General features: G+C 35.1%; 1 protein-coding gene across 3 annotated transcripts; it reads right to left on the bottom strand.

Moving 5' to 3' along the window:
* Positions 1–557: 557 nt before the first annotated feature.
* LOC131166264 (ent-kaurene synthase TSP4, chloroplastic) lies at positions 558–25,088 on the bottom strand. 3 transcript variants are annotated; one of them, XM_058124647.1, is made up of 17 exons: positions 24,904–25,088; positions 24,732–24,828; positions 16,592–16,644; positions 16,214–16,499; positions 15,946–16,126; positions 15,356–15,573; positions 15,144–15,264; positions 14,897–14,994; positions 14,583–14,806; positions 14,399–14,511; positions 14,183–14,281; positions 13,403–13,618; positions 13,135–13,276; positions 12,570–12,815; positions 12,169–12,473; positions 1,074–1,198; positions 558–993 (listed from the first exon to the last, which is right to left on the bottom strand). In XM_058124647.1, the coding sequence occupies exons 2-16, from the start codon at positions 24,781–24,783 to the stop codon at positions 1,081–1,083; spliced, it is 2,472 nt and encodes an 823-aa protein (XP_057980630.1). In that variant the 5' UTR covers positions 24,784–24,828; positions 24,904–25,088; the 3' UTR covers positions 558–993; positions 1,074–1,080. The 3 variants fall into 3 exon arrangements, with proteins under 3 accessions (XP_057980630.1, XP_057980632.1, XP_057980631.1); XM_058124648.1 differs by lacking the exons at positions 558–993; positions 1,074–1,198 and adding an exon at positions 11,002–11,216 and having other exon boundaries at positions 24,904–25,087; XM_058124649.1 differs by lacking the exons at positions 558–993; positions 24,904–25,088 and having other exon boundaries at positions 16,455–16,499; positions 24,732–24,752.
* Positions 25,089–26,619: the final 1,531 nt, after the last annotated feature.

Raw genomic sequence — 26,619 nt, 5'->3', positions numbered from 1 at the left:
CCAATAGTTTGGTATCACAAATAATGCCTATTTTACCCCATGGCACGGGTTGTGCACTGATATTTCTAACAATGCCCTGTTAGTGCAAGCACTGTCATGTATCTCATATATAGTCTGACTGCCTCCCCTGGTCAATTATTCACCAGTGATTACAAACTCCCGTAAGCCGACCATCTCTATACCCACACTGCTTAGCGTGTGTGGTTGTACTGTACTCACTGGCAACGGAATCCGAGCCTCTTGGTATCGGGACTATAAACCCCTTTACCCTGAAGTATTTCAACTCCAGTTTGGTAGTATCTTTCAACTCCTTAGTCGGTAGTATCTTTCAACCCCTTAGGTGGGAGTATCATTCAACTCCAATAGTCGCAAGCTGTGGTTTCACTTATCATATATACAATTTATAACAAAACATGATAATCTGTGCAATTCTTGTATTTTCACAAACTCATATATCCATATCTAGTATAAACCGGCACACACCCTCTTGTTTTACCCTTTTTGCATAATTAGCACGGTATGTAACCGACACCTGTTTTTCAACATTTTCTAGTATAACAATTTGGAACTTCGTTTCCATAATTCATATCAATAATATCAAATGTTCACAAGTTCATTTTCATCCACATGTCACACTAATTTAAACAAAAATCCTCTATATAGTATATAATACTATAAACACCATTTAAATAAAAATAAGGGATTCAGGCATCTCCTACATACATAATAATACAAATAAAGAAGTTTTGAAACATTTGGAGACCATACGCAAAAACTCGTATTTTTACCAAAATCGTAAAATCACGAAACCATGCATTTTAACCTGGTGAAATTCAGTAAAATAGCAGTCAAATCAATCATATGAATGTAAACTATCTTTTTAGCGGTTTAGTTTTATGAAATAACTGTTGTAATCAATTTCTCCTTACCTTAAAACCTGAAACCGAAACACGAATGAACCGATTGAAAACAATGACTTGGGGTCCCCAAAACCTAAAAATCGAAGAACAATACTTCAATATAATTTCCTATACTGCCGATCTACCGAACCGAAATCAAATTCAGACCCTTACCTCGATTTTAGGGAAAATCCTGAAATTCCACCAACGAAGATCCGTTCCACAATAAACGTCGAGATTTTCCTCCTGATCCACGTGCTAACAACAGATCGTGGATTTCGACAACAGATGGCGCATTCCTAGAGAGTGAGAGAGAGAGTGAGAGAGAGAGAGAGAGAATGAGAGAATTTATAGAATAAAACCTAACTTAACATTTAAGTAATTTAAATAAATATCTCCTCCAAGATATTTATATACAAATATCTCAAAATATCTCCTCCAAAATATTTCTTTATTTAGTTATTTGTTATTTATTTATTTATTATTCATTATTTATTTATTTATTATTATTTTTATTAATTTTTTAGGTTGGGTTACTACATATAGACATCCCCAAAAATATGGCCGTTCAAGACACATATGAAATTATTATGAAGTTTTAATTGTATTTAATTAAAGTAACCCCGTTTGAAAATGTTAACCACGGTAAAAATAATGGGGCAACCCGAGAGCCCCGGTCGACCGAAGGAAATTCAGTTGATTGAGCTGTTTGAAGTTCGGTCGACCGGGAACAATTTCAACTACAAGTTTGGTTGACCAGACTTGGAGGTTTAGAGCGATTTTTCCCTTTTAGCGCGGTTCTGTTGACCAGATGCTTTTGAAATTGTTAAGTTCCACATGTGGGAAATCGGTCGACTAGGACGTTGGTATGCAATCTTAGCACAGTCGACCAGATTGTGAAAGTGTTGAATTATAGGGACTTCGGTCGACCGGGTAAAATTGAACTGGGTAAGTTCGGTCGACCGGGCTGTGGTCAATCTATTGACCCAGTCCTGGTTCGATCGACTGGGTGATATTATACTTGGCAGTACGGTTGACCAAACATGCAACTTTAGTGCATTTTGGTCCTGTTTAAGCATGCAATCACCATATTCAAATGACCATACATATATATATATATATATATATATATATATATATATATATATATATGCATATGTGAGTGTCCTAGGGTCATTATAGGTCTTTTTGAGTGCACCAAAAAAATCCGGCGTCGGTAGACCGAAGGGTGTTCCGTAAGGCCCAACTACGATTTTGAGCTTATACATCTTACTATGTAGGTAAGACATTAATTATTATAGACCATGTTCCTATCTTACTATTATAGACCCAAAATGATAAATACATAAATTACAGTACAACATGAAATACTTTTCAGGGTCTTTAGGTTGTTCAACTTTTAGTCCTTGTGCCATTTGATTTTAACCTGCCAACTGCACATAACCTCAAGCATGCATCAAATACAACATGTATTTGTCATTATCACAACCGGGCGTGACCTATAAGATCAACACCCGACACCTCACAAATAGGCTGGATCCTTTTCAGACTAGTCCACTCCATACATTTAGAGTTTGTTCCTTGTAATATGTGAGATGTTTGATCGTGACACTCCTCCTCACATATGACGAGTGAACCCATCATTTTTGAGTGTTTTTGAGGGTATACCAGTTAGGCCAAGTGAAAACGATCGTTCTATAGTTGTCCACTAGTATCCTGGGTGTAACGAGTCATACACATTACACATACCTCGAGATTTTGCTTGTTTATACTTGAATTTATATGGCTACATTAGCTTTGAATTGTTATTACTGATTAACTTCATGTGAGTATATTGTTCTTAACGACTATATAATGATGAAACTTGTATGAATGACTTGCTTCGGAATTGTGTGAATTGTGTATGAGCTTGTGTGTAATCTGGTGATAATCATATATGTGAAATGGTATATTTGTGTTGCATGTACATTCATTTAATATTCATTGGAATTGGTGTTTGTGGGTGTCGCCTTGAAAACCCTCACGAGACTACAACTCGTCCACTAGGATCGACCTAGGGGTTTAAAGCTTTGTTGCATTTGGTAAATGCAACCTTGTTTCCCGTGAAAGAGGAGGTAGATAGGGTTTGGTAGTTTTCATAGCTTTTGGCTTGCTCGAGTTCTAGAAAAACGTTATGGCATGTGGTTTTCATGAGTACTGAAATTTTAGTTGCCACTCTCCTGGTCTGATTGCATTCACATTATTTTCTAGAGATTAGCAAAATGTTAGTTGGTGGGTGTGATTATGCGCCTAAATTGCATAATTAGACATTTAAATTCGTGCATTAAGAATTATATTTTTAGTTAAATGCCTAATTACTCTTAATATTTTAACATTGTGTTCTATTAATAATATTTGGATTTTATTGAATGATTTATAAATTTTTGGTATTTTTTTATCGCAAGACAATTATTGGAAGCAAAAATTGACACCACTTTGTATTTTGGACGTAACTTTCAAGTTTGAGCTCCGATCGAGACAATTCAAAATACTGGGGAAAGCTAAGAAAGTTTTACAAATTTTAGGTTTTGAGCTTTGAGAAATACGGGCTATGGGAAGGTCAAATTGGGCTTAAAAGTGCAGAATCGACCATGTTTAACAAAAGAAAAAAAAAATGAATAAAGGCTTACTTTGATGTGACCATGTGAGTGGGCTTGACGCCTATGTGAAAGCCATGTGCTGGAGCTCCTTGTGGCAGCTGAAATTTCAAGAAAAAAAGGGGCTTTTGATGGCTTTTGAAAAGTCAACAAAGGGAGCTCTTTAGTTCATTATTTCTTTAGGAGAGTAGGCCAGGGTTTAGATATAATTTTTAGGTCTTTATTTTTGCTCCTTGGGAGGCCGTGCACAACAAGGGAGGCCTCTCCTCTTCTCCATTCTCCACTCTTACATGGCTCTCTCTCTCTCTCTCTCTCCTTATTTTTTATTTGAATCTTAAACAATTGGTGGATCTATTTTTATTATTAAAAAGTTAGTTTGATTTTCTTGTTATTTAAATATTGTCAATTAGTTTTAGATTGAATCTTTCTCTCTCTTCTACTCCCTTTCCTTAGTTTATTTGTTTAATAAAAAGTTGTGGTTGGAATTTTATTTTGGTTTAAATTATTCAATTTAGATTGTTTTTCTTAAAGTCTTTCATTGAATCTTTAATATTTGTTTGAGTTATTATTCAATTTTTTTTTCTTATTTGGAGTCTTTGTTAGCATTTAAATATTTTCTTTGAGTATTTTTACTATTAAAGTTAGTGTTTTTATTTAGTTAGAGATTATTTTTGTTGGGTTTATATTTAAAGTTAGTATTTTTATTTAATAGAATAATTGCAGGGTTTGTTTCTTTCATTATTCTGGCATTGAATCTACATTTATTTACTTATTTTTATGCATGATAAATTTCTACTTAGGATTTATGTTGTTTTAAGTTTCTTTGTAAAAATCCCAAGAACTGAATCTAAACTGTGTTCAGTAAAAATTTCTTATTGCATTCCCCGAGGAGACGATCTAGCCCTTTGGCTAATTATTACACGACTGAACTCCTATACTTGGGATAACTTCCGAGCTGCTCATTTTTTGAGTGAGTCAAGTAGCTCGTAGGATTTTAGTACTGTCTGAAACCGTCGACGGATTGCCCCTATACAGCTTACCCAAATTTTGAATTTTAGGCTATTTGGAACTTAGTTTGGTTAGGTTTTAGGAAAAAACTTCCAAGTAGGAGAGTTGTGTTCTGACCCTACTTTGTGTGACCAAACACCATTGCAAAGGGCTGCCCTAGTGTTGTCCGAATCCTTCCCCAACCCCTAGGTGTCTACTCGTGTTGGGAATCCTTACTGAGGTTGTAGGATTGATGTTGAGAGAGATACCTCAATAGATGAGTTGTCAAGTGAGCCAAATGAGAGTGCCAGTTTGAGTTTGATGAGACCCATTATGAATAGTCCCAATGATCAGGAGGATTGACGACACACTTTTATTTTCCATACTTACATTAAGTGTGGGGGTAAAAGTTGTAAGATGATCATAGATGGTGGTAGTTGTATGAATGTTGTGTCTAAATTTGCAGTTGAAAAGTTGAGTTTGAAAGTTGAGCCACACCCATAGGCATATAAGGTAGCTTGGGTTGACACCATTGCCATGCTCGTAAACTATAAATGCCTAGTTCCCATTAAAATTATTGATTATGAGGACAAGAATTGGTGTGATGTCCTTCCCATGGACGTTGCCCATATTTTGTTAAGAAGACCTTTGTTATATGGATTTGGATGTCTCACATAAAGGACGTACCGACACTTATTCATTTAGATGTAATGACAAAAGAATTATTTTGAGTCCACTAGAGCGAAATATGAGAAAAAGAAGAAGGAAAAGATAAAAACTAGTGAAGAATCATTGAATGTCATAAGTAAAAATCAATTTGAGCAAGAAAATTGAGATGCACAGGTAGTGTTGGTGGTTGTTACTAGGGAAACTGAAATACCCCTTCCTGAGCATGAAACACCACTCGAAGTATCACCTATACTTTCCAAGTTTGAGGATGTCATCTCCGAGCCACCTAGTGAGTTATCTTCCATAATAGACATTCAACATGTCATTAACCTTGTTCCTAGTTCATCTCTACCTAATTTACCACATCATAGAGTGAACCCGATAGAATATGAGGAGTTAATGAAAAAAAGTGAATGAAATGAGGGAACATGATTCTATTAAAAAAAGCACAAGTCCATATGCTTGCCCTGCTATCCTTGTTGGCCTTACAAGGTTTAAAATCTTGTTATCTTGTTTTGATGCTAACAAACAAGTGAAATTTAATGTATTTGTGTGAGTAATGATATTTCAGGGTTCATATATGTGAAAGTAAGGTCAAAGTGCCCACAAAGATCAAATATGATGGAAGCAAGGTCAAAGTGCTCACAAGGATCAAATGAAGCTTAAATGAGCCAAGACATGAATTACTTGTTGAAGAACATGAGGACATGAATAAGTTGTTAAAAGTCAAGGCATATTAAAGTCAAAAGAGCCAAAGAAAAGCAAAGTAAGAAAACTTAAAGAATATGGAAGCTTGAAGAAAATATGGATTCAATCCAAGGACAAAGCATGAAGACTCAAGAACTTAGAATGTTAATATTTTAGAAGTCTCATGTAAGTGCTTTAATGTTTAAAATATCGTTTGAAATATTTTGAAACTCTTAGGTTAACTTCTTAGACCTAGATACTTTTTAAAATACCTGAATAATATTTTTATAAGGTCAAAAATTATTTTAAAAAGGTTAGAATCATTTTTGGAATAAAGAGCACCAAAAAGAGTTTTTTTTCCCAAATATTGTCAGTTTTTATACAGCCACATTGAGGTGAATTTTTCTCTATCAAAAACTCATTATTTTAAAGAGTGGTAAACATGAAAGTTGTAGGATTTTTTCTTAGCTTTCTTTTGACACCAAGAACACCTAATTTGGAGTTATACAAAAAAAGTTATGGCCAAAACACTGAAACGGGGTCACTGCTATCAGACATTTAAAAATTGTTCAACGGGCAAATTTTTAAAATTCCAATGTTTTAAATTATAGCCGTTTGAACCTTAAATATTCTAATAAATAGAGAAATTCTTTAAGGAAACTTTTGCAAGTTTGAAAGCCTATAAATACATAGTTTTGCAAAACAAATAAAAAAGCTAAGAATTGAAAAATCTGTTTTAAGAAGTTGAAAGTATTCTTGTTCTTCCTAAGTTCTCTTGCTCACTCATTGAAAAATTCTTTTGCTGAGAACTCTGAAGTGTTGATCCTTCTTCCTTTGAATTCCTACTACTAATCCTCTTCTAAGAAGGATATTGGTGAATTCTACACTTGAGCTTCATTCTATTTCCTATTGATATTTTACATTTAAGTATATAGTGTTGAAATTGTACTAACTTGCTCTTTGAGAGAGTATATTTGTACGCAGATTTTATCTTATGTTTCTTGTAGTTCATTGACGTTCCAAGGTGTTTGGATCGTTGGCTAAGCAAGGGGATATTGCTTAGAGAGGCGAACTCTAGCCTATGTAAGGAGTGACCGAACGAGGGAATATCGTTTGGAGAAGGCAGGCTCTAGCCTTAACGAAGGAATGTTGTAATCGGTTTTGTTCCACCCGTCAACGGAACAGGTTTAGTGAATCCTTTGGTGGTTTGCCAAAGGCGAGGACGTAGGCTGGGTATAAGCCGAACCTCGTAAAAATCTCCGTCTCACTCTCTCTTTCCCTATTCTTTATTTTCAGTTCATATACAACTGCGTGGATGATTTAAATATCTAAATTATACATACTATGCATATTTGGAAATCAAGTAAACTTAAAATTCAATTTTGATTTGGGTCGTGGAAACCGAAAGGGAGTACGTTGGTTACACCATATCTTGCGGAAACCATGCGGGAGTACATTACTTGGTTAACACCCCAAAGATAAATTTACCAAGAGTTTATTTGAATTCTAAATATTTGGAAAGAGTGATTGAATTTATTTATACAGGGCTTTACTTCAGTAAGCATAAATTATAATTCATAATTATAGGGCTTATATAAACAAACAAACTATCTCAAGATCTTATATTACCAAAGTGCTGAATACTTTATATCTTGGTTTGGTTGTTTGTTGTTTAACTTGTACTTGCCAAATAAATTGATTGTTTGGTTTGAAGATTATGTTTAATTGATTGGATAAAAGAACTAAGTTCTTGATTGATTAAAGAATTAAAAAACAAGTCAAGAATTGGTTAAGTGTTTAAAGAAGTTAAGGATTCTTAAAAGAAGTTAAAAGAAATTTTTAGAATCCAATTCACCCCCTCTCTTGGGAAGCTATTCCGAATTTCAATCCTTACCACCAAGAAAGAAGGCACATGGAGCATGTGCATCCATAGTAGTGCAATCAACAATATTATCGTCAAGTATAGGTTTCCCATAACTAGACTAGATGATATGCTTGATCAGATGGTAGGATCCAAAATTTGTTAAAAAATAGGCATTAAAAGAAAATACCATCAGATTAGGAGCCTTAGGGACCTATTGAGATGTTTGGTAGGTGAGAACATCATAACTTGGAATTTATGCCTTCCTATGGTCAAATTTGCATTCCATAGTTTAGTCAATAGGACCACAGGCCTTAGCCCATTTCACGACGTCACAGAATATATCTTAGGAAGCATATAGATCTTATTCTACTACCACCTAAGTCTAGAGTGAGTGAACAAGCTAATGCTTTTGCAAAGCACATACATGATCTACACTCTGAAATAAGAATGAAAATTAACTTGAACAATGAGCATTATAAATCTAGTACTGATATACATCACAAGTTGCAAGAATTTTCAGAGGGTGATATAGTTATGGTCCGTATTAATCCCGAGCGGATTCCATTAGGAAAGGTAAGAAAGTTGCATGCTAAAAAGATGAGACCTTTCAAAGTTTTAAAGAAAATTAGTTCTAATGCTTACATGCTTGATATTCCTGTTGATTTTGGCATAAGCAATGTTTTTAATCTTGAAGATCTAACACTTTTTCTTGAAGCATCATCTTTTGTGGAGCCTTCCAATAGTAATCTAGCAGGTGATTCTACTCCATTCCTGATCCTCATGAACTTGAAAACCCGAAATTACCTTTGACTCCACCTTTACCCATACCAAAGAACCTTGATGAGAATGAAGAGATCTTGGATGACAAGACAACATTCTCATGAGCAGGATCATAGCAAAAGTTCTTGATCAAGTGGAGAGGTAAGCCACTTTCCGAGAGGAGCTGGATTCTTAAAGAAGAGCTCCTTCGTCTTAACCTGGGGAATTGTACTTGCAGTACATCACTTCTTATTCTTCGAAGAAGAATTCTTTTGGGCCTGGGAGAGATGATGGAGGTTGGCACGCCTTACCCATCCCCTCTGCCGACATGGTGACACGCGGACGACATCCAGATGTTTACTATTCTTAAATCTGTTTTGTAGGTTCATGTGGGATGATTTGGAGACTTTTGATTTGGAGACCATCTACTATTTGGAAGGAAGACTTTATTATTATGTTCATTTTATATTGTGTTTGGATATGTTATTTCAAGAATATTAGGTGCTTGAAGACCCCCAAGTGAAGTATGGAAGCAAAATCAAACTCAAGACCCATGTGGGCCCCACACAAATTGGGCCTCCCTTTGACTTATGTTTTGTATTTAATTTGTAATATTGCAAGACACTTAAACTTAGGTTGCATGTGAGAGTGTTTAATGTGTGAGTTCAGTAAGTTAGTATTTAATTTGTTAGTAAGTTGTGTGTATTACTTAGCCATGTGTGGGAATTATTAGCTAAGTTAATGTCTTGTCTTCCCCCCCCCCCTCCCCCCCCCCCAAATGTTAGCTTATATATCTCCATTGTAAGACCTAAAAAGTAAGCTAAGATTTGATATTGAATTGAAAGGAATTTCCTTTGCTAAAGCTTGAAAGCTTTGTCCAATCATTTGATTGTGTAGTGTAAGGTTACGCATTCTCTCTGAGGTCAGGTTGTGAAAGACCACTATTCTATCCAGCGACTCCATCTCCACCTCCCCTCACTAACCCACACGACCTCCCCTCCAATACATCCACACGACTACCACAAAATACACCCCACGACCACCTTCCCTTCATTGTATTGCTGCATTTGTTTTGGTGCTTCAATGCTTGTTCAAAGGACCTACGATGCGATCTAACTACGTGTGGAACAACGTCAAGTCATCCAAACAAATCTCTTGGTAATTTAAGTACTTGTGTTCGAATCCTTGCTATATTTTGTGAACCCTCGCTAGTAGATTAAATCACATCTTTGAACAACCCTGTTGAATCCATAGATTGCAACATTGGTACTTGTTAGCTTAAATCTATTGCATGAATATTAGATTGCTAACATAAAACTTATATTCTTGAATCTTTGAAATGAAAACTTTTTAGTATTTAACTTGATTCCTTTGTGAAATAACCAATTGAGACTTATCTCAAAACAACATCATACACCTTCTCAAAATTTCAACAACATGTGAAATATAGCATGATTTATGATGTTTATGTTCAGTTGATTTAATTCTTAAGTTAAAGTGTTTTGAGTGTATGTGCTTGTGTGAGGGTTGAACTGTAGGACATAGGTCGATCAATCCCATCCTACATCACCAAGAAAGAGAAAGAAGATATGATAACAGTTTCATATGCTCAAGAAGTTAGAAGTTTGATGTACGCAATGGTTTGTATAAGGCTAGATAATGAAATATTGCTTGTGTTTTTTATGTTTTTAGCAAGTTTCTTTCCACTTTTAATAAAGAGCATTGAAATGCTGTGTAATGGATTCTTAGGTACCTCTTCCTTATATGTTAGCTTTGGAATGGGAAATCTATATTGGTTGGTTATACAATTGTAGACATAACTGGAGATGTTGATACTAGATAGTATACATCAGATACTTGATTACTTTCCTTTCTACTACTAAAGGAGAGTTTATCAAAGCTATTGAAGCTTGCAAGGAGGTGTTATGGATGAAAGATTTTTACCAGAGCTTGGGTGTAAGAGAGGTATATGTTGCATTGTGATAGACTATGATTCATCATTATAAGAATCAAAATTTTCATTCTTGATTGGAACACATTGATGTGAATTACCATTGGATTAGAGATACATTGGGTTCTAATTTATTAGACATTAAAAAGATTCATATTGGTGACAATGACTTAGACATGATGAGAAAATCCTTATTGAGGGAGAAACATAGAACATGTTTGCGAAACATTGAATTCCTCCATATAGTCAGGAAGGGGAGATTTATTGGTTTCCCTCCTATGTGGAGGTTGACCCATATGCATAGAATGGTCCACTTGGTTGTCTTGGTCAATGTCCAAGTGGCTTATATGATTGCCTTTGTTTTTGGGCGAGAACTCCCATTTTTCATTCAAGTTTGATTCTAACTTATTGGTAAATCTTGGTGTTCTCTTTATGATTTTATGGTTCATTTGTGTTGTTGGTTGCTAATTACTTTTTTTTTTTTTTAATAATTAATCATTCTACTTACTGTTGATTGGACTAAGAGAAGATTTATCTTGGGTTATTGTGTTTTGGCCATCACCTTCATTCATTCCTTCTCCAACAGTGCATCATAATTAAGGTGAGCATGAACTCAACTTGGCTCACCAGCATTTTGATTTTCTTAACTGTTTTCTTGATTGGGCGATCGATAGATCCTTTTTCTCCTCTAGTGACAGTTTGCCAATGGTTTGTGTCATTTTGCCATTTGGTCTTCCAGAGAACTTGAACCAATGTACCACCAACTGAAATGAAGAAGTGAACAAGAAAACCATTAAGTGCCAGAAATTAATAAAGATAACGTGGTACAAATGTCTAACGAATTTTATATTCCTCAAATAAAAATGAATGCCTCTTTTGCACCATCTCCTTTCCATTTCTTTAATTTGAGGACTAGAAATTTACTCTCCAATGAAGTTGTTAAGCAAGGTGTGTAATCCTTGCAAGTGAATGCTTTATCACAAAGGATGATTACAAGAAGGGCGAACAAATCATAGAAAAAACACCAATGATTTGGTGTTCTTGTGCTTGATTGGATTTGGGTTTGAATAGATACTATCGAGCTCAGTAGGACTGTTATTTTCTTTGTGAAGGTTCCCAAGAATGAAGCTTCAATAGCCTAATAGCCTAATTATATAAGTGAAATAATGTGTTTTTCTAATAGAATAGGATCCCCTTTCATGAAAATGAGATGCTGCAATTTGTCTCATTTGATTTGAAGAGGCTTAAATGGTGAGGCCAATTTAATTTGTTTGATTTAGGCTTATAAGAAATACTCAGGCCTATTTTGATCTCGGCGAGTTAAACTAAACACACAAGCCCGCATTTATCCACCACTGTAAAATTCAGACATTGATGTTGAAGGTAATTTTGAATTTTTACCCTTATTTTTTATGTCCACATACAATCAATGAACAAACTCTTTAAGAATATAGCTATATCTAAATATTGTTTGAACTCATTTGTTACTTTTCACTTTTCATTCTTTCCACTTTTCATACATTTTTAGGAGATTGAAGTTTGGATTTGAAATAGTTAGTGTAAATTTGGATATATTGCAATACAAATTTGTGTTGAATTTTATCCAAAATTACACAATTCAAATCTGAAAACAGAAATTCATGCTTTAAAACGCAACAAAAACTTTGTTGCCTGCAAAATGTGAGATAAAATCTCCAAAGCCTTATTAACACTTACAAATTGTCAAGAACAATGGGTTCATGAATCACTGCTTTCACAACACTGGTCAACTCATGTGAAGTGAAACCATCATCTTTGGTGTAGAAGTAGTGCACTACTTTGCACATTTTCCAAAACAAATCCTTGCAAGCATGGGGAACTACACTGCCCTTGTTCTGCAGAACTAGTCTCAGCAATTCTCTCCTGGTACTGTCAATGATGGCCCTAATCTCTTTAACAGTCTCCTCTTCAGTAATATCACCAGCACGATGAGTCAACCACAATAGAACAGCATTGAGTTGTTTGCCTTCCTCGACTTCCCTCTGCAGCATAACCATATATATAAAAACATCTTTAAAATAAACATGACAGATGGAGTATCATTTTCCCTGCTTTTATTGTACAGATTAAAAAATTACCTTAGCAGTCTGAATATCATTGAGAAGACGGCCACAAGTGCTCATAAGCTTAAACAGGTTATGGTACTCAAGGCTTCTCACAGCGTCCTCTGAAAGCATAGGCCCAACGAAATAGAGAGCTGGGAGGACAATAGGTCCCAAAGCAAATGACACATAAGCATTGGTCATATATTCATCTACTGATGGTGTCCAATTGTTTCTCGCCCATTCTGCTTCCTGGAACATAGACCTGAGTAGGTCGAGCCACTGCCACCGCAAACATATAAGGATAGGCCTCATCATCAGTAGTCACAGACAAAATGGAAGGTGACATTTGAAGAGAAGTTCTGGGATATGTCCACAAAAGTGAACTTTAAATAAATTATTCATTTATTCTTCAGGCTTTCCCACAATATCTAGGGACAAATTAAAGCTTGGTTAGATAATTTCAAATTCATGAAGAGACTGGAGATTCAAGGAAAGAAGATAGTCCCAGCAGAAATTGAGGGAATACATAAACCTCAGTGAAAGTTTTGATCTCTAATTGATAAAAGAACAGTAACAAGATGAACAAAGATGATCTCACAATCTCAATTACGTGATGTGTCACATTACGCGCTTGCCATGCAAATGCTTTGTCTCCAATATCACAAATAGTGTTGTGAAGTGCAGAAAATATGATCTCAACTTGCTCCGAACAACAATCAGCGTCAAGATTTACATCCCACCTGTGATTTTTCATGACACCATTACTGATCTCAACTTGCTCAGAACAACAATCTCAACTTGCAGAAACCATGGAACAACAGGAGATCCAACTAAAAAAAATAGAAAAGGGTGAAAGGAACACATACTTCTCCACCAGTTGAATAAGGTTTGCTAATTCCTCTTTAGAACCCCCAACATCAAAAAAATCGTCAACCACAGTTGTCAGCACACCATTCTTTGCCCATGACATGCGAGCACCAGACAGTTCAGGAGGGAACAGAGTGGCTGCAGCAGAAAAGTAACAGTATGCAAGCTTCTTCCGCGCAAATGTTAGCTGATCCAATCTACTATCTACAATCCACCTGCTTACATGAAGACGTCACCTTCGATTCAGAAATGCATTTTTCCTAAACAACTAAACGGACGATATAAATTCAGCCTGAACAACCAAGATTCGAATTCTGGAAAATACTTGAAATATGAGATTTTCTCGAAATTTATTGTAACTTTAACATCTTAGAAATGCTGGGAAATATTTTGTTGGGGAAACTAATTCTAGTATAAGTCATGTAAATATATGGTTGTAAGGGAGATTTCAAGATGGATTTGAATAATAAGAATTGAATTTAAAGTTTTTTTTAAAGTTACCCCTTGTTTCTTAGGATGTAAGGTCCTGTATCATTAAAGCAGGAAAGCACCAGCATCAGTGATGATGTCAATTTTACATGAAATAAATGTCAGGCTACTATAGGAGTATGAGGATCAAGCATCCCAATTGCAGTTGCTTATGTATAGAGGGAATGAAAACAAAATTTAAAATCTGCCTGTTTATACTACCAAATCTGCCACTCTTTGACCTTTTTTCTCATTGGATAATCCCTTAAATACCGGCCACCACATCATGGACCTTGAGATTACATATTTACCTCTCTAATTTTTTTATTTCTTGAAGGTGTATTGATTGACAGTTGTTGAAGTCTTCCACTGCCAGTTTCAGTAAATCTTCATTGCCAAAGGTTAAAGAACTGGCATAAGAGTTCCAAGAATGAGTAGTAGCCAAAATTGACAACAATGACCACCAAAAAAAGTATAATCAATTTTCACTACGAAAATATAAAAAGATGAAACAATCAGAGGTGTACCAACAGGAAGATTTTAGAATCCTAGTGCTGACAACATTGTAATGCTCTATGCTTCTCCTGTTTGCTACCCGTTCCAAAATTGCATGGTAGGGAAACTTAAGAGCATCATTCACCTAAAATAGGAAAGGAAACTCTTGGCATCATTCAAAAAGTCCTGAGGCTTGATTATCAATATATGACCTACCTCATAGCAAATTTGTTTATCGAGTCTATCTGCATGAAATAAACCGCTGGATATTTCCCGTTTCAGAAAGATAGATGCCCACAAGTTTTGTTTCTGTAGACCTGATTCATCTGGATATGTTAACTCCGATGCCCTAAATAATTCCAAGGCAGACCCCATGTCTTTTAAATGGCCACATAGCAAACTGAAGTAGTGATCTTCTTCAGCAAACTGACTTAATGGATCTACATCACATGCTGAACTAATTAAAATTTTGATGGAAAAAACAAATCCTAACTTATCTTAAAACAAATCTCCTGAATCAACAGAATAACCTGAGGAGATGTCATATCCATTAGCACGTAAAATCCGAAATGCCTTCGCACAAGTGGCAATGTCTAGAAATATCTCTTCCTCCCCTTGCAGCCAGCATCTGTTTGTCAACAAATGTCATGTTTTTAAAAAATTGAGAACTAAACAAAATCTAGAAACTTACACCCAAAAAAATTTTTTGAATAAAAAAAGTATATATATGAAGTGGGTTTTAGGCAAATGAAAATTGGAGAATATATCTGCAATTACCGATATGTTTCATCCAATACACTTCTAATTTCCTCCTTAAAATGCCGATCAATTCCCAACCTTTCAAGATCGTCAACCATACAAAGGCGTGCATATATATCCAAAGGATAAACTGTTGGAACTGAAAGGGATCCAAAAAAAGTGACCAATTAAATTCTAGAAGTACATAAATTGGCTAAATATAGTGGAATGTGGATGCTAGTGGCAAATACCTGCATTCCCAAACTTCTCTATGATTGAGCCCAGATAATTAAGACAGTTAACATTTTGAAGATGAATAACAGCGGCAGCTGTGGTAGATGGTGAATTGAACAGAGACCCATTCTTCCTCTGATATTTCATGATCTTTTTCCAGTCCTGCAACTTTCCCAAACCTTCTGAAATATATGCCATGTAGGCTTTCCTACCCTCAGAGTCTATCCCATCGACACTAAAAAATAAACATTAATAAGTTGGGGAGGTCTAGCCTTTCACGGAAATAAAATAATTCAATTTTGTTTCACTCTGCTTAAGAAAAGAATTAATATTTTTTTTATAGTATTTAAATGATAATTTTGTAAATGCACATTACCCTTCATGATTCTAAAAGAAAGTTGTATCAACTGTCAACCCTAACATTCAGTATCACTTAACTCTTTTGCAAACCCAAGCCAATCCAAGGAAACTTGCTTTGCGCACAGTTGGCCAAGCTTTGGCTCAGGCCGCCTAGTTTTATTTCAGTTTGAGATTGTGTATTCTATCAGAAGCATATCATCATCAAGAAATAATGTTAAAAGACACAAGATTAAATGAAGAAATATACCTATTGAGTTCCACCTCTCTTTTGGAAAGCATAGCATTTATGTCTTTCTGTTCTAAGGGGAGGTTCAAAGCCAAATCTTTAGCATGCTCTATCATACCAGGAAATATGATATCAAATCCAATCGGTGAATGTTGCTTCTCATCAATAGCTGAAGCAAAATTCAACTCTATAAACTGAAGGCCTGAAACATAAGATTATAAAAATCAGTGAAGATCAATGGAGGACAGTGAGCAAGAAACAAAAAACGAACAGCAGTGTGCAGAGATACCCCTCTTTATATGCTCTTCACCAACACCCCATTGCTGGAGTGCAAGGACGCATGCTAATGTGGATGAGATAGAATCTCTAAGAAACAAGGGATGTTGGTTAGGAAGACCCCATGAGCCATCATGGAGCTGATTATCCAATAACCAATTTACACACTGAGGGAAATGAGGGACCTTTGGAGAATTCAAAGAAGGGATCATTGCCACCCAAGCAGTGTCATATGAAGAAACAGAAAGTTCAACCTTATTGAGCATCTTCTTTATTCTTTCCTTAGTCCCCTCAAAGCCCTGCAAGCAGATCGATATGTTGTTTACCATATTTTTCTTCAATGTAAAAGAATATGAAGGAATCAAGAACATTTGTGCAAGGACCGTCATACCAGCATAGAAGGGTTAGCATCTGTCACCATTTTCAATCCATGGTCCAGAGAAGCTGCTTGAAAAAAAAGGCAGGGTTGAACAAAGATTAATGCCATACAACCAAATTTACACTACCCCGAAATCTCAACTGTTAATTTACATAGAGGAGAATGGACAGAAACAGAATTAACATGACAACAAAAAGTAGAGCAAAATTTGTGTGTATATTTTGTATGATCAAAACTCAAGACAATATACTGGTATGTCGTTGGAAAAAGAGCATGTAGTTTGTTACAATCTGTGCCAAAAAAATATTTAAAAATAAGATTAAAAAAAAGTAGTGTATGCAGTAGAGCCTACATTTTTTACTTATAAGCAAGGTGTTAAATTTCTATTCCCACAAAAAATTTGAGGCTTCAAAAGTATGGAAATTTTCATGCCGATGTCAATATAATTTCAATTTTTCAAAAATAATGGAAATTAGTAGTAAAGAATGAAGTTCTTTAATGAAACTTCAGAAACTAATAAGGCATAAATGCAGGATTTAGAAATAAAATATTATAAATAAAATACATCAAAAACAGTTACCTGGGTTATAAGATGCAATAGCTGTAAAATAATAATCATATTACACATATTCAATTAATATAAATGAAATTCATAAATCAGTTAAATATTATTTATTATACAAATACAAATAATTTGAACTAAAAGATCAATAAAAAGTTGTAGTTAATATCTAATTTTAATTTTTCATATAATTACAAAAGTCTGAAAGCTATAGTTCACATCCTTCTGGTAGTAATCTTAGTTCAACTGAAAATATAAAAGATAAATAAACAGAGAAACTTCAATTTAAGTTTTGAGTCTCAAATTGAATTTAAAGGAAATTTCATTCCACAGTTGAAATTTCGACAAATTTCACTGAAATTTCGAGATTTCAATGAATTTCAGATGATTTGTAGAAACTTTGACCTAAATTATGTAAAACAGAAATTGTTTGGCATTTCATTATGACAGTAATGACAAGTGGAAATTTTGTCGATTTCATGGATATCATCCATATGGTGCTAAGAAGCAAACCTGTCAACATGCAAGGAAACCAAAGAAATTATCTAGAAAGACCTGTATCTCCTGAAAAAAAATGTTCCAACCAAATCAATGAAAGGAACACTGGACTGAGAACTCCAAAAGAATGAAACATACAAAAATAAGCACCCCAGCCATACAATATCATGTGAACACCCTCAAACGTATCCAGTTCATCTCTCTCTCCAGAAGCACCAATATCAACCTAATTGAAGCCACCTCGACATGGGCTGAGCATAGCCCATTAAGCCATCAAAAGGTCAGCACACCAAAAGTCCCAAACTGAACAAGGCATAGTCCAGGAACCCTCCAAAACTCACTTGCAGTGAAGAACATTGCAACAGTGATGCTGGATAGTAGGGACAATGGAATGGAAGTACAGAGGGGGAGAGAGAGAGAGAGAGAGAGTAAGAAAGAAGAAAGAGAAAGGGAAGGAAAGAGGATGACAGGGAAAAGGAGTTGTCATGCAGAGAGGAGAGAGGAGAGCAAATTCTGATTCGAAGTTCAAACTGTACTCTAACTGTCCCCCAACATACATACAAGCAGTTAAACACCCTGAATTTAACTAAAACATATAATTACACAAAGAACCCCTCAAGAACTAAAACATATGAAAAAAACAGTGTTTTTGAATTTAACAGATGAATCAACTCAGCTGAAAAGAACTTAACTCCAGACAGTGACTGCAAACACCACTCTAACAGTTCCAGAGCAGTCCTAGGAACTTCATCCTAACCCCTGTAGCATCAGAAGCAGGAGATCCTCTCCACTGAACAAGAATCACTGAAAACCACCTGGAGGAGAATCAACAAATTTGCCATCCAAAATAGCTTCATTGTATACTTTGGCTAAGAAATGGCATTAGATTGAGGTATTATAAAACCTGCACCAACTCTAGATGACAAGGTAGGAGGTTTGTGCCTTGGTAAGTTGTCAAGTCCTCCACAACGAAAACATAACTAATGTTCATATGATCAGGAAAAATGAAACATTTTATCTCATGTAGTAAGACCTCCGATGCAAATGTATCTAAGTTGTTCTTTAGGGAAGCTGTCAAACCACATGACTTTCTAAGTCCCATAGTATTTAATAGTAGCATCAAGTTTGTTATCTACTCTAGGAAGACAGTTTGGCAGATGTATGGCACTAATTTGATGCTTTCTTCTACTTCTTATCTTCAAATTGATGACAAGACTAAGGTTGTTAATCATAGTTTGGGTGGGCTACTTAGACGTGTGGTGGAAGAAAAATAAGGCAATTCAGACTTAGTATTTCTCAACATATGTCGGAGAACAAAGGCATGTTCATTAAGGAACTCTATCCAGCTAGCATGCTTCGCTCTCAACTCAAATATTGCAAAGAGACAAAGTCAGAATAGAGTCCAAAATCCTGGAATAAAATACAATATATCCAATGATACAGGGATCTCACAACAACATAAAATTCTTTATCATGTGGGTCATATTTTTGTTTAGCCTCTGTGAGTTTCTCACTGAAAATGCAATAGGGTTCCCCCCTATTAGTCAAAACTTCACCTATACTTACATCGAAGGCATAAAACCAACCTCAAAGTCTTTACCTAAGTCAATGCCTTAGTGCATATAGTCTGTCAGTTTCTTCCAAATCTATCCAAAAGCTTTAGTAACTGAACTGCCCAATCAAACTCCCCTTTCTAAAGACAATTTGTGATGACAGCCATAATAGTGCCAAAACCCCTAATGAAACACCTAAATAAAATACATAAGCCATGAAAGCTACAAAACTCTAGAAAGTTGCACTTCTCAAGGTTAGCAGCTTCCCTCAAAATGACAAAATCCTATAAAAAATAAGCCATGTACTCCTCCTATGTCTTACTGCAGACCAATATATCATTAAATCAGATCACTACGAATTTTCCAATGGATGTGTACAAGACATAAGTCAAACCCTCGTAAAGGTTCTATAGGCATAAAAGTTCAAAGGGCACCTACCACTCATATAAACCATCTTGGATCTTGAATGCAAATTTCCACTCATCTCTTGGTCTAACTCAAATTTGGTGGTATCATGGCACAAATCAATGTTAAGTACCAACTAGAGCCAGGTAACATATCAAGCATCAATTAACCTTATCCTTGTAGTCCTACAACTGGATGGGCACGGGCACTAGAAACCTCTTGGCACTAATGAAGTGGTCCAAACCCATTCTACCTTAAAGCGCTGGGGTGTGGCTTTTCCTTAAGGTTCAGCCTAACCTCAGTATCTAAACACAAGATACATAATATTACCCCCATTCATGATTAACTTACAAGCCCTATCACCACATGTAATGCAGTAGTTGTCCTCTACCAATCATTGTTATTCATAATAGTGGACTAAAAACATCTCACATATACAGCATGAGTTCAATTAACCTTAGAGTCATCAACTATCACACCCTTAATTCCAGAGTACACAATAACATTTATAACTTGATCCTAACTTTTCTCTTGAGAGTCAACTAGTTGACAATCTAAAGCTAAGGACTTTTGGGGACGCCAGGCACCTATGTGACCTCTAGCATGACAATGATGACAGTGAAGAGAAGAACTACTAGCCTAAGAATTACTAAAGATGCACTAGGATGAGTGATGGACTACTGCTGCTTTACAGTCCTAGAGTATTCTTCTTAGAACCAAACTTGGGAATAGCCCTAGACTATAAAATAGGACTAGACTGTTTAAAAGTCCTAATTTACCACGACTAACTCACCTAAATGGTTTGAGAAGTAACCTCTAGTTCTTTCAACAGAAAATGCCTTTAGGTAGGCATACTCATTAGTTTCAACAAATTACACAATCTCTCCCCCCCTATCCTCTTCAAGATCGTTGACAAAAATAGTGACTGTCTAACATGGTATCACTATGGAGCATACAACAACAACAAGAGCCATCAAGCCTCAAAGTCCCATTTGGGGGTTGGCTACATGAATATCTTCTGACAAATGGAGGTCTGTAAAATCCTCACTTACTATCTCATTCCAAGTTATTTTAGATTTGCCCCTACCCCTCCTACTACTGCTAAGAAGCATAAGCTCCTCAAAACAGTCCATTTAAATAGTCAGAATTGAGGTTTGATTATGGTTAAGGAGTTACCCAAGTAGCTTATTCCTACAGGAAGAAAGAAGGCACTTCTCCTTTAATCTCCGACCTTTCATTGAGTGGAACTCCCCTAAGCAGATTATTTTTAGTTCGTACAACAACTTTGAAAAATCAAACTTTCTCCTCATTCTCATGCAGTAGTCCTCCATCTCCTTGATCTAACTTGCTCATTCTCATGCAGTACCACTCAAAATAGTCCTCCATCTCCTTGATCTAACTTGACGAAGAATTTGGATCTAATTTTCCACGATGTCTGCACATATCAACCTCAATCCTCTAAGTGATCTCTGTCAAATCCTCATTGTCGTCTAGGATTATGTAGGTAGTCTACATGTCAATGTCATCAAATCACCCTCTTTAAACCTAGACTCTAGACCAATTTGAAGCTGGAGAGGCTAAACATATATACCACGTGGTCTATGGAGTTGGATTGTTCTATTGGGAGCTATAGGAACTCCAAGACTGGGAATGTGGGAAGAATACCCTAGGAATACATTGACTGATTAAGTTGCCTAATTGAATAATCTAGGTGTTTCCACTATAGGACACTTAGCCAACAACTTTAGGACTTGCGCAATTTTTCATCAAGCTACTCAAACTTTTGGTCTACGGTGTCCTAAAAGAGTCTAAATGAAAGCTAAAGTGGACTGTCAATCTGTGCATTCAACACGGGTTGGTTCACTGGTTTTGTTAGTGGTCACAAAAAATGCAATGAGAAAATGATGCCCAAGAAGTAATATGAATCTTAATATTACTACAATCCTGACACACTAGAGTTAATGAACTTAATGTACATGATTAGGCATACTCCAATTGTAGAGAATTCCACTTGTGAGTTTGGGCTTAAGACCCAATAAGCTTAAGCTTTTGGATAAAGTTGGTACTCATCCATGTGCATCAAGCTCACCCATGGACTCCCCTAATCCTAACAAGTGGTATCAAAGACGACGGTTGGTAACTTTGGACGAGCAACATCGAAAAGTTGAGATATGAAACTAATTCTCTTGACATGTTAACAGTTGGAAGATAAAGTGTGCGACTAAAGCCAACAAGAATTATCTAAGCCTAGTAGATGGATTTGAATAAAATGAGGACAAGGGAGGTAGGATTGGTTTGGAGGCACGTGAAACGCAATCCAAGGCGTGGGGTAAAGCCCACTTTAACAACTATTGGAGAATTGAGCTACTCCCACAAGGAATATGGTATCTGCTCAAGGGGGAGAGGTCGAACCAGGCACATAGAATGATAAAAAATGCTTCTGTTTGAGGGGGGAGTAGTTGGAACTCACAAGTGAAGGGAAAATTGAAGAGAATTTCACGTGTAAGTTTGTCCCACATTTGAAAAATAGAGTGGAAGGTGAGTACTTGTATACATGGTTGGACCTAAGACCCAAAAACCTTAAGCTTTTTGGTCAAGTTGGTGCTCACCTACATGTATCAAGCCCATTCATGGACTCCCCTAGTGCTAACACCTACATTATGCAACAAACAAGCAGCTAATGGCATAAACACAGACGGAAGAAAACACTAGTCAAAAGTTTTCATGTAAAAAGGGGCAGCAGAAATATTTTTTCATTTTTGTTCTCTTGTTTTGTTTTTGTCCTTGTTATTTTAAAGGAAGCAAGAAACTTGGAACTATGCAATTTTACTAATTTTCCAGATCATCTAAACATTAATCAAACTTAGTGGAAGAATTTCAAGCCATACTACATACCCTAAACACAGCCTTGAGATCATCCCCAGATGTTCCTGTGATTTTTCAAGGTTTGTTCCCAATTTCCCACAAAATCTTTGAATTTCTCAAGAAGTATATTCAATTTAGTACAGTATTTTTTGCTATCTTGTTCCTAATTTCCCACAAAATCTTTGAATTTCTCAAGAAGTATATTCAATTTAGTACAGTATTTTTTGCTGTCTTGATCTCACAAAATTCCAACAGTTTCTTCCACATAACCCATAAAAATACAGCAATTAAACTTGATGCTTGATGTTACAGACTTATTTGGCCTTCCAAACCGGACATTGGCAGTCAAAATGGAATGTGCAAAGAGATTTCAGGTCATCAGTTTTTTTTTTTTGGTAAAAGAGGGCGGCACCTCCTAAACTTTATTAGAAGGTCATCAGTTTTACATCCAATTTTTTTTTTTCAATAATAATGATAATAATAATAACAACACTAATAAATCCTTTTTTCTTTAATCACTGACAGGGTCCACTTCCCTCTGCTGCATACCAACTGCTTTGAACCCTATGCTAATTCTGAAGAGAACCTAGAATCTAAATGTTCATTAATTTGACTAGCACAAAAGAAAAGTGTCAAGAACTTTCACCACACGAATAACTCATATAGTACATTCATTTTTTTTTTTGCTAGGTCATGTGACACATCCATAAGTAAAAAAATGTATGAATGAAATCTGTGAATGGGAAAAGCTTTGTTTTGTGCCACATGGAAGCAGGTACTCGATAATGAACCCATTTTGATGGGGCTGGCGGATTCCAACTTTGTATCAACCCTTAGAAACTACACTTCCCCACCAGAATTTAAAGCTCTAAGACATTTTCAAATTAGACAGCCAATGCAAAGGGATTAATAGGGCTGGCTAAATTTTCTCACCAATTTTCATTTTGCAATTGCAATCCCCCAAAACAAGCAATATATTTCAAAATTTTAGCGATACACATAAATGAAAAATAATATAAAATAAAATAAAAAAACTCTCAAATATTTAATTTGTGATTCAGCCAAGGAGTCCCTTGATGATGAAAAATGAGAGGATCAGAATAGAGAGACACCTCACTGAGGTTCATTCAGGAAACAAAAATCCAAAATACCACAAAGGAAATGCAGAGTAGAATAATTTAAGGGAAAGCAAAAAAAGACCCAACACTAATTACAAAGTCATACAAAGTAACAGAAGAATGTTTTTCCTTTCCCCTTTTGAGATTGAGAATTCTCAAACAGGGTACAAATTTATAAAACACTGACCCTGTCTTTGAGAGCAATTTATCCAAATCCAAGAAGAGGAAGTTTTGAGAGACTCCTAAGTTTGCCCCAAGGCCGAATGATTGGTGGTAAAATGTATGCAAGGCAACGGAATGGAATTGGCTTAGCACCAACATCTCCAAAAAAAAAACAAACAAAAAAAAAAATCATGATCACACAGCATGCTTGTTGATATAGGAAACCCAATTCAAGTCCATGATCATAGCTATTGATTTCAGATTTGATAAATAGAAGGATCAATTAAATTATAAATTTTAAACTTTTTTTCTGAATTGTACTAAATGGATTTTAAATTCAAAAAAAATTGTTCATTAATTTTTAATTCTTAAATTTAGAAAATAATTGTAGTTCGCTAGATTTTATAAACTTGTAATGTAACTTGCTCGTCCTAAAAAAAAAAAAAAAGGGGTAAAATTTTAGCATAGAAATCAAGTACATGTTTAGTCATAGAAAATAACTACTATTTTTTTAAAAAAGAAATCCCATAAATATTATTTTATTTTTAAATTACGAACATTTAGGCAAAAAGCTTGAAAAGCAATAAAATATTTTCCCATAATGATTTTTTCTATAATTATTTTCTATAAAATAAAATAAACAGTGAGATTGACAAAACACAAACCTTCAGTAAAAAGACGGAAATCACCTCTAAAATTTTTAAAATTCTACAAACTTTCCCTATCATTCATTTCCCTCCGTCTTAATTTTCGTCAAAATATAAAAGGATGTTTTTTTTTTTTTTTTTGTTGATAAATTTCAGGAAAATATATAAAAATTTTGAAGCTCTGTTTTTTCTCAAATCCTGAGGTGAGGTCATTTTTGAGAACTCAGGAGGTCTTCATTTTGACAGTAGACAGGTTTGTCTTTTACCCAAAATAAAAAATAAAAAATAGTTTTGACAACTGAACAGTAGAGAGAGAGAGAGAGAGAGAGAGAGGAGTGAAACCTGAGATGGAGAGGGCTGTTGGCCGAACAGTGTTAGGGAGGGAGAGAGCCATGGTGGCGATGGCAGCAGATCAGCGACGGCAGCAGTATCAGTAGTACTGAGTTCAGGAATTATTGTCAAAAAAATAAAATTGAGAATGTACAAATTATAAGGACTAAGCAAGAAGAAGCACCGCCATCTCCATCATTCCGACACACCACTCAGGGATCTCTTCGTCTACCCTTCGATTGATTATGCAATCCACGAATTCGTAGAAGATCTGCGTGAAGAGACTAGAGAGCACGATTTGTTATGTGAATATATGTGTATGTATATATAAATATATAGGCACCTTCTTAAATGAGGTTGGCTCTCCTTCCCTCCTGTAGAGTTTTCCCCACCTTGGGGCCACAGCGCTGTCACTCCCATGTCGTCTCCAAATGTCAAATGATTATTCGTTTCTGTGTTAAATCAATGCTACGCATTAACTCGCCGCCGGACTTACAAAGAAATATTAAATTCGAAATCTGAAAAGATAAAACATTTATTCTCCGTATGAAGCAATATATTTAACTTCCAAAAAAGTATTAAATTATTACTTAATATTATAAATTAGAATTATATTTTTAAAGAGCACAAATTGAGAAAAGTAAATTAATGTTCTTGAAAAAATATATTTAAGTATCTTTATGAAAATATTATTATATTATTATCTCAATTTTATTTTAGTTTTTACATTTTATTTTCTAAATTATTTTATTATTATTAATTCATTCAGATGCCGAATTTAAGTAAAGTTGCATTTGTTCCTCTTGATATCAAAGATAACAATTATTTATCATGAATTTTTGATGTTGATATTCATCTAAATGTAATGAATTTAGGAGATGCTATTTTAAATGGAAATGTTGCATTCCTCCAAGATCGTATAAAAGTTATGATCTTCTTCCGTTATCATTTAGATGAATAATTAAAGACTGAATATCTCATTGTTAAATACCCACTTGTCCTATGAAAAAATTTAAAGGATATATTTGATCATCACATAACTGTGATTTTACCAAAAGTTCGATATGAATGGTTGTACCTGAGGTTGTAAGATTTTAAAATAATCGATGAATATAACTTAGTCTTACATAAGATTAGTTTGAAACTAAAATTATATGGTGAAAATATTACTAATGAAAACATGCTAGAAAAAACTTTTTCTACTTTACATCTCACTAATGTGCTCCTACATCAGCAATATAGGGAGAAGAAATTTACAAAATTTTCTGAACTTATATCATGTTTTCTTGTCGCTGAGTAAAATAATGAGTTTTTGAAAAAAAAATCACCAAACTCGTCCAACTGGTTCGACCTCATTTCCTGAAGTGAATATGAATACATCTCGTGCTCGAGGATGATGTCACAGGCATCGTCGTGGCCGTGGTCGAAATAATCATTGGCATCAACGTGAGACTACAATCCCTCAGAAGAGAGATAAACCCCAAAAGAGGGATGACACCCAGAAGCGGGTAAATGATCAAAATTAGCGACTTAGGCAGCATGTAACTAAATGTTACAGATGCGGAGGAAAAGGTCATTAGTCACGTACCTATCATACGCTCAATCACTTGGTAGATCTATACCAAGCATCTATAAAAAGAAAAAAGAAAAGACTAAAGAGGTTGAAACAAAATTTTCTAATAATGTTGTTCCAATAGATGTTGGACCATCCAATTTTGTTTATCTTGACATTACTGATTTTCTTGTAAATCCAGATGAAAATAATGAAGTAATATTTTAGGATATATAGTAAGTAATATTGTATTTTGATAAATTGCTACTATTATCAATTATAGTCATGATTTTTTTATAATATTTGTTGTAGTGTGAATAGTTTTAAAGTTTTGATTGATTCTAAAAT

The sequence above is a fragment of the Malania oleifera genome, chromosome 10, assembly GCF_029873635.1.
Source record: "Malania oleifera isolate guangnan ecotype guangnan chromosome 10, ASM2987363v1, whole genome shotgun sequence".
Classification (NCBI taxonomy): Eukaryota; Viridiplantae; Streptophyta; class Magnoliopsida; order Santalales; family Ximeniaceae; genus Malania; species Malania oleifera.
Note: the sequence above shows the minus strand (reverse complement) of the source record. Positions and strands in the feature narration are given on the sequence as shown.

Bases quoted from the DNA above. Each gene is read 5' to 3' on its own strand.
- LOC131166264 (XM_058124647.1), bottom strand. From the start codon at position 24,783: ATGGCTCTCTCCCTCCCTAACACTGTTCGGCCAACAGCCCTCTCCATC. The intron at 12,816-13,134 runs GTGAGATCATCT...TTGCGGTGGCAG, and splicing joins CACATCACGTAATTGAGATT to TGGCTCGACCTACTCAGGTC. The intron at 1,199-12,168 runs GTAAGTGTTAAT...CTCACTCTCTAG, and splicing joins CCCATTGTTCTTGACAATTT to GAATGCGCCATCTGTTGTCG.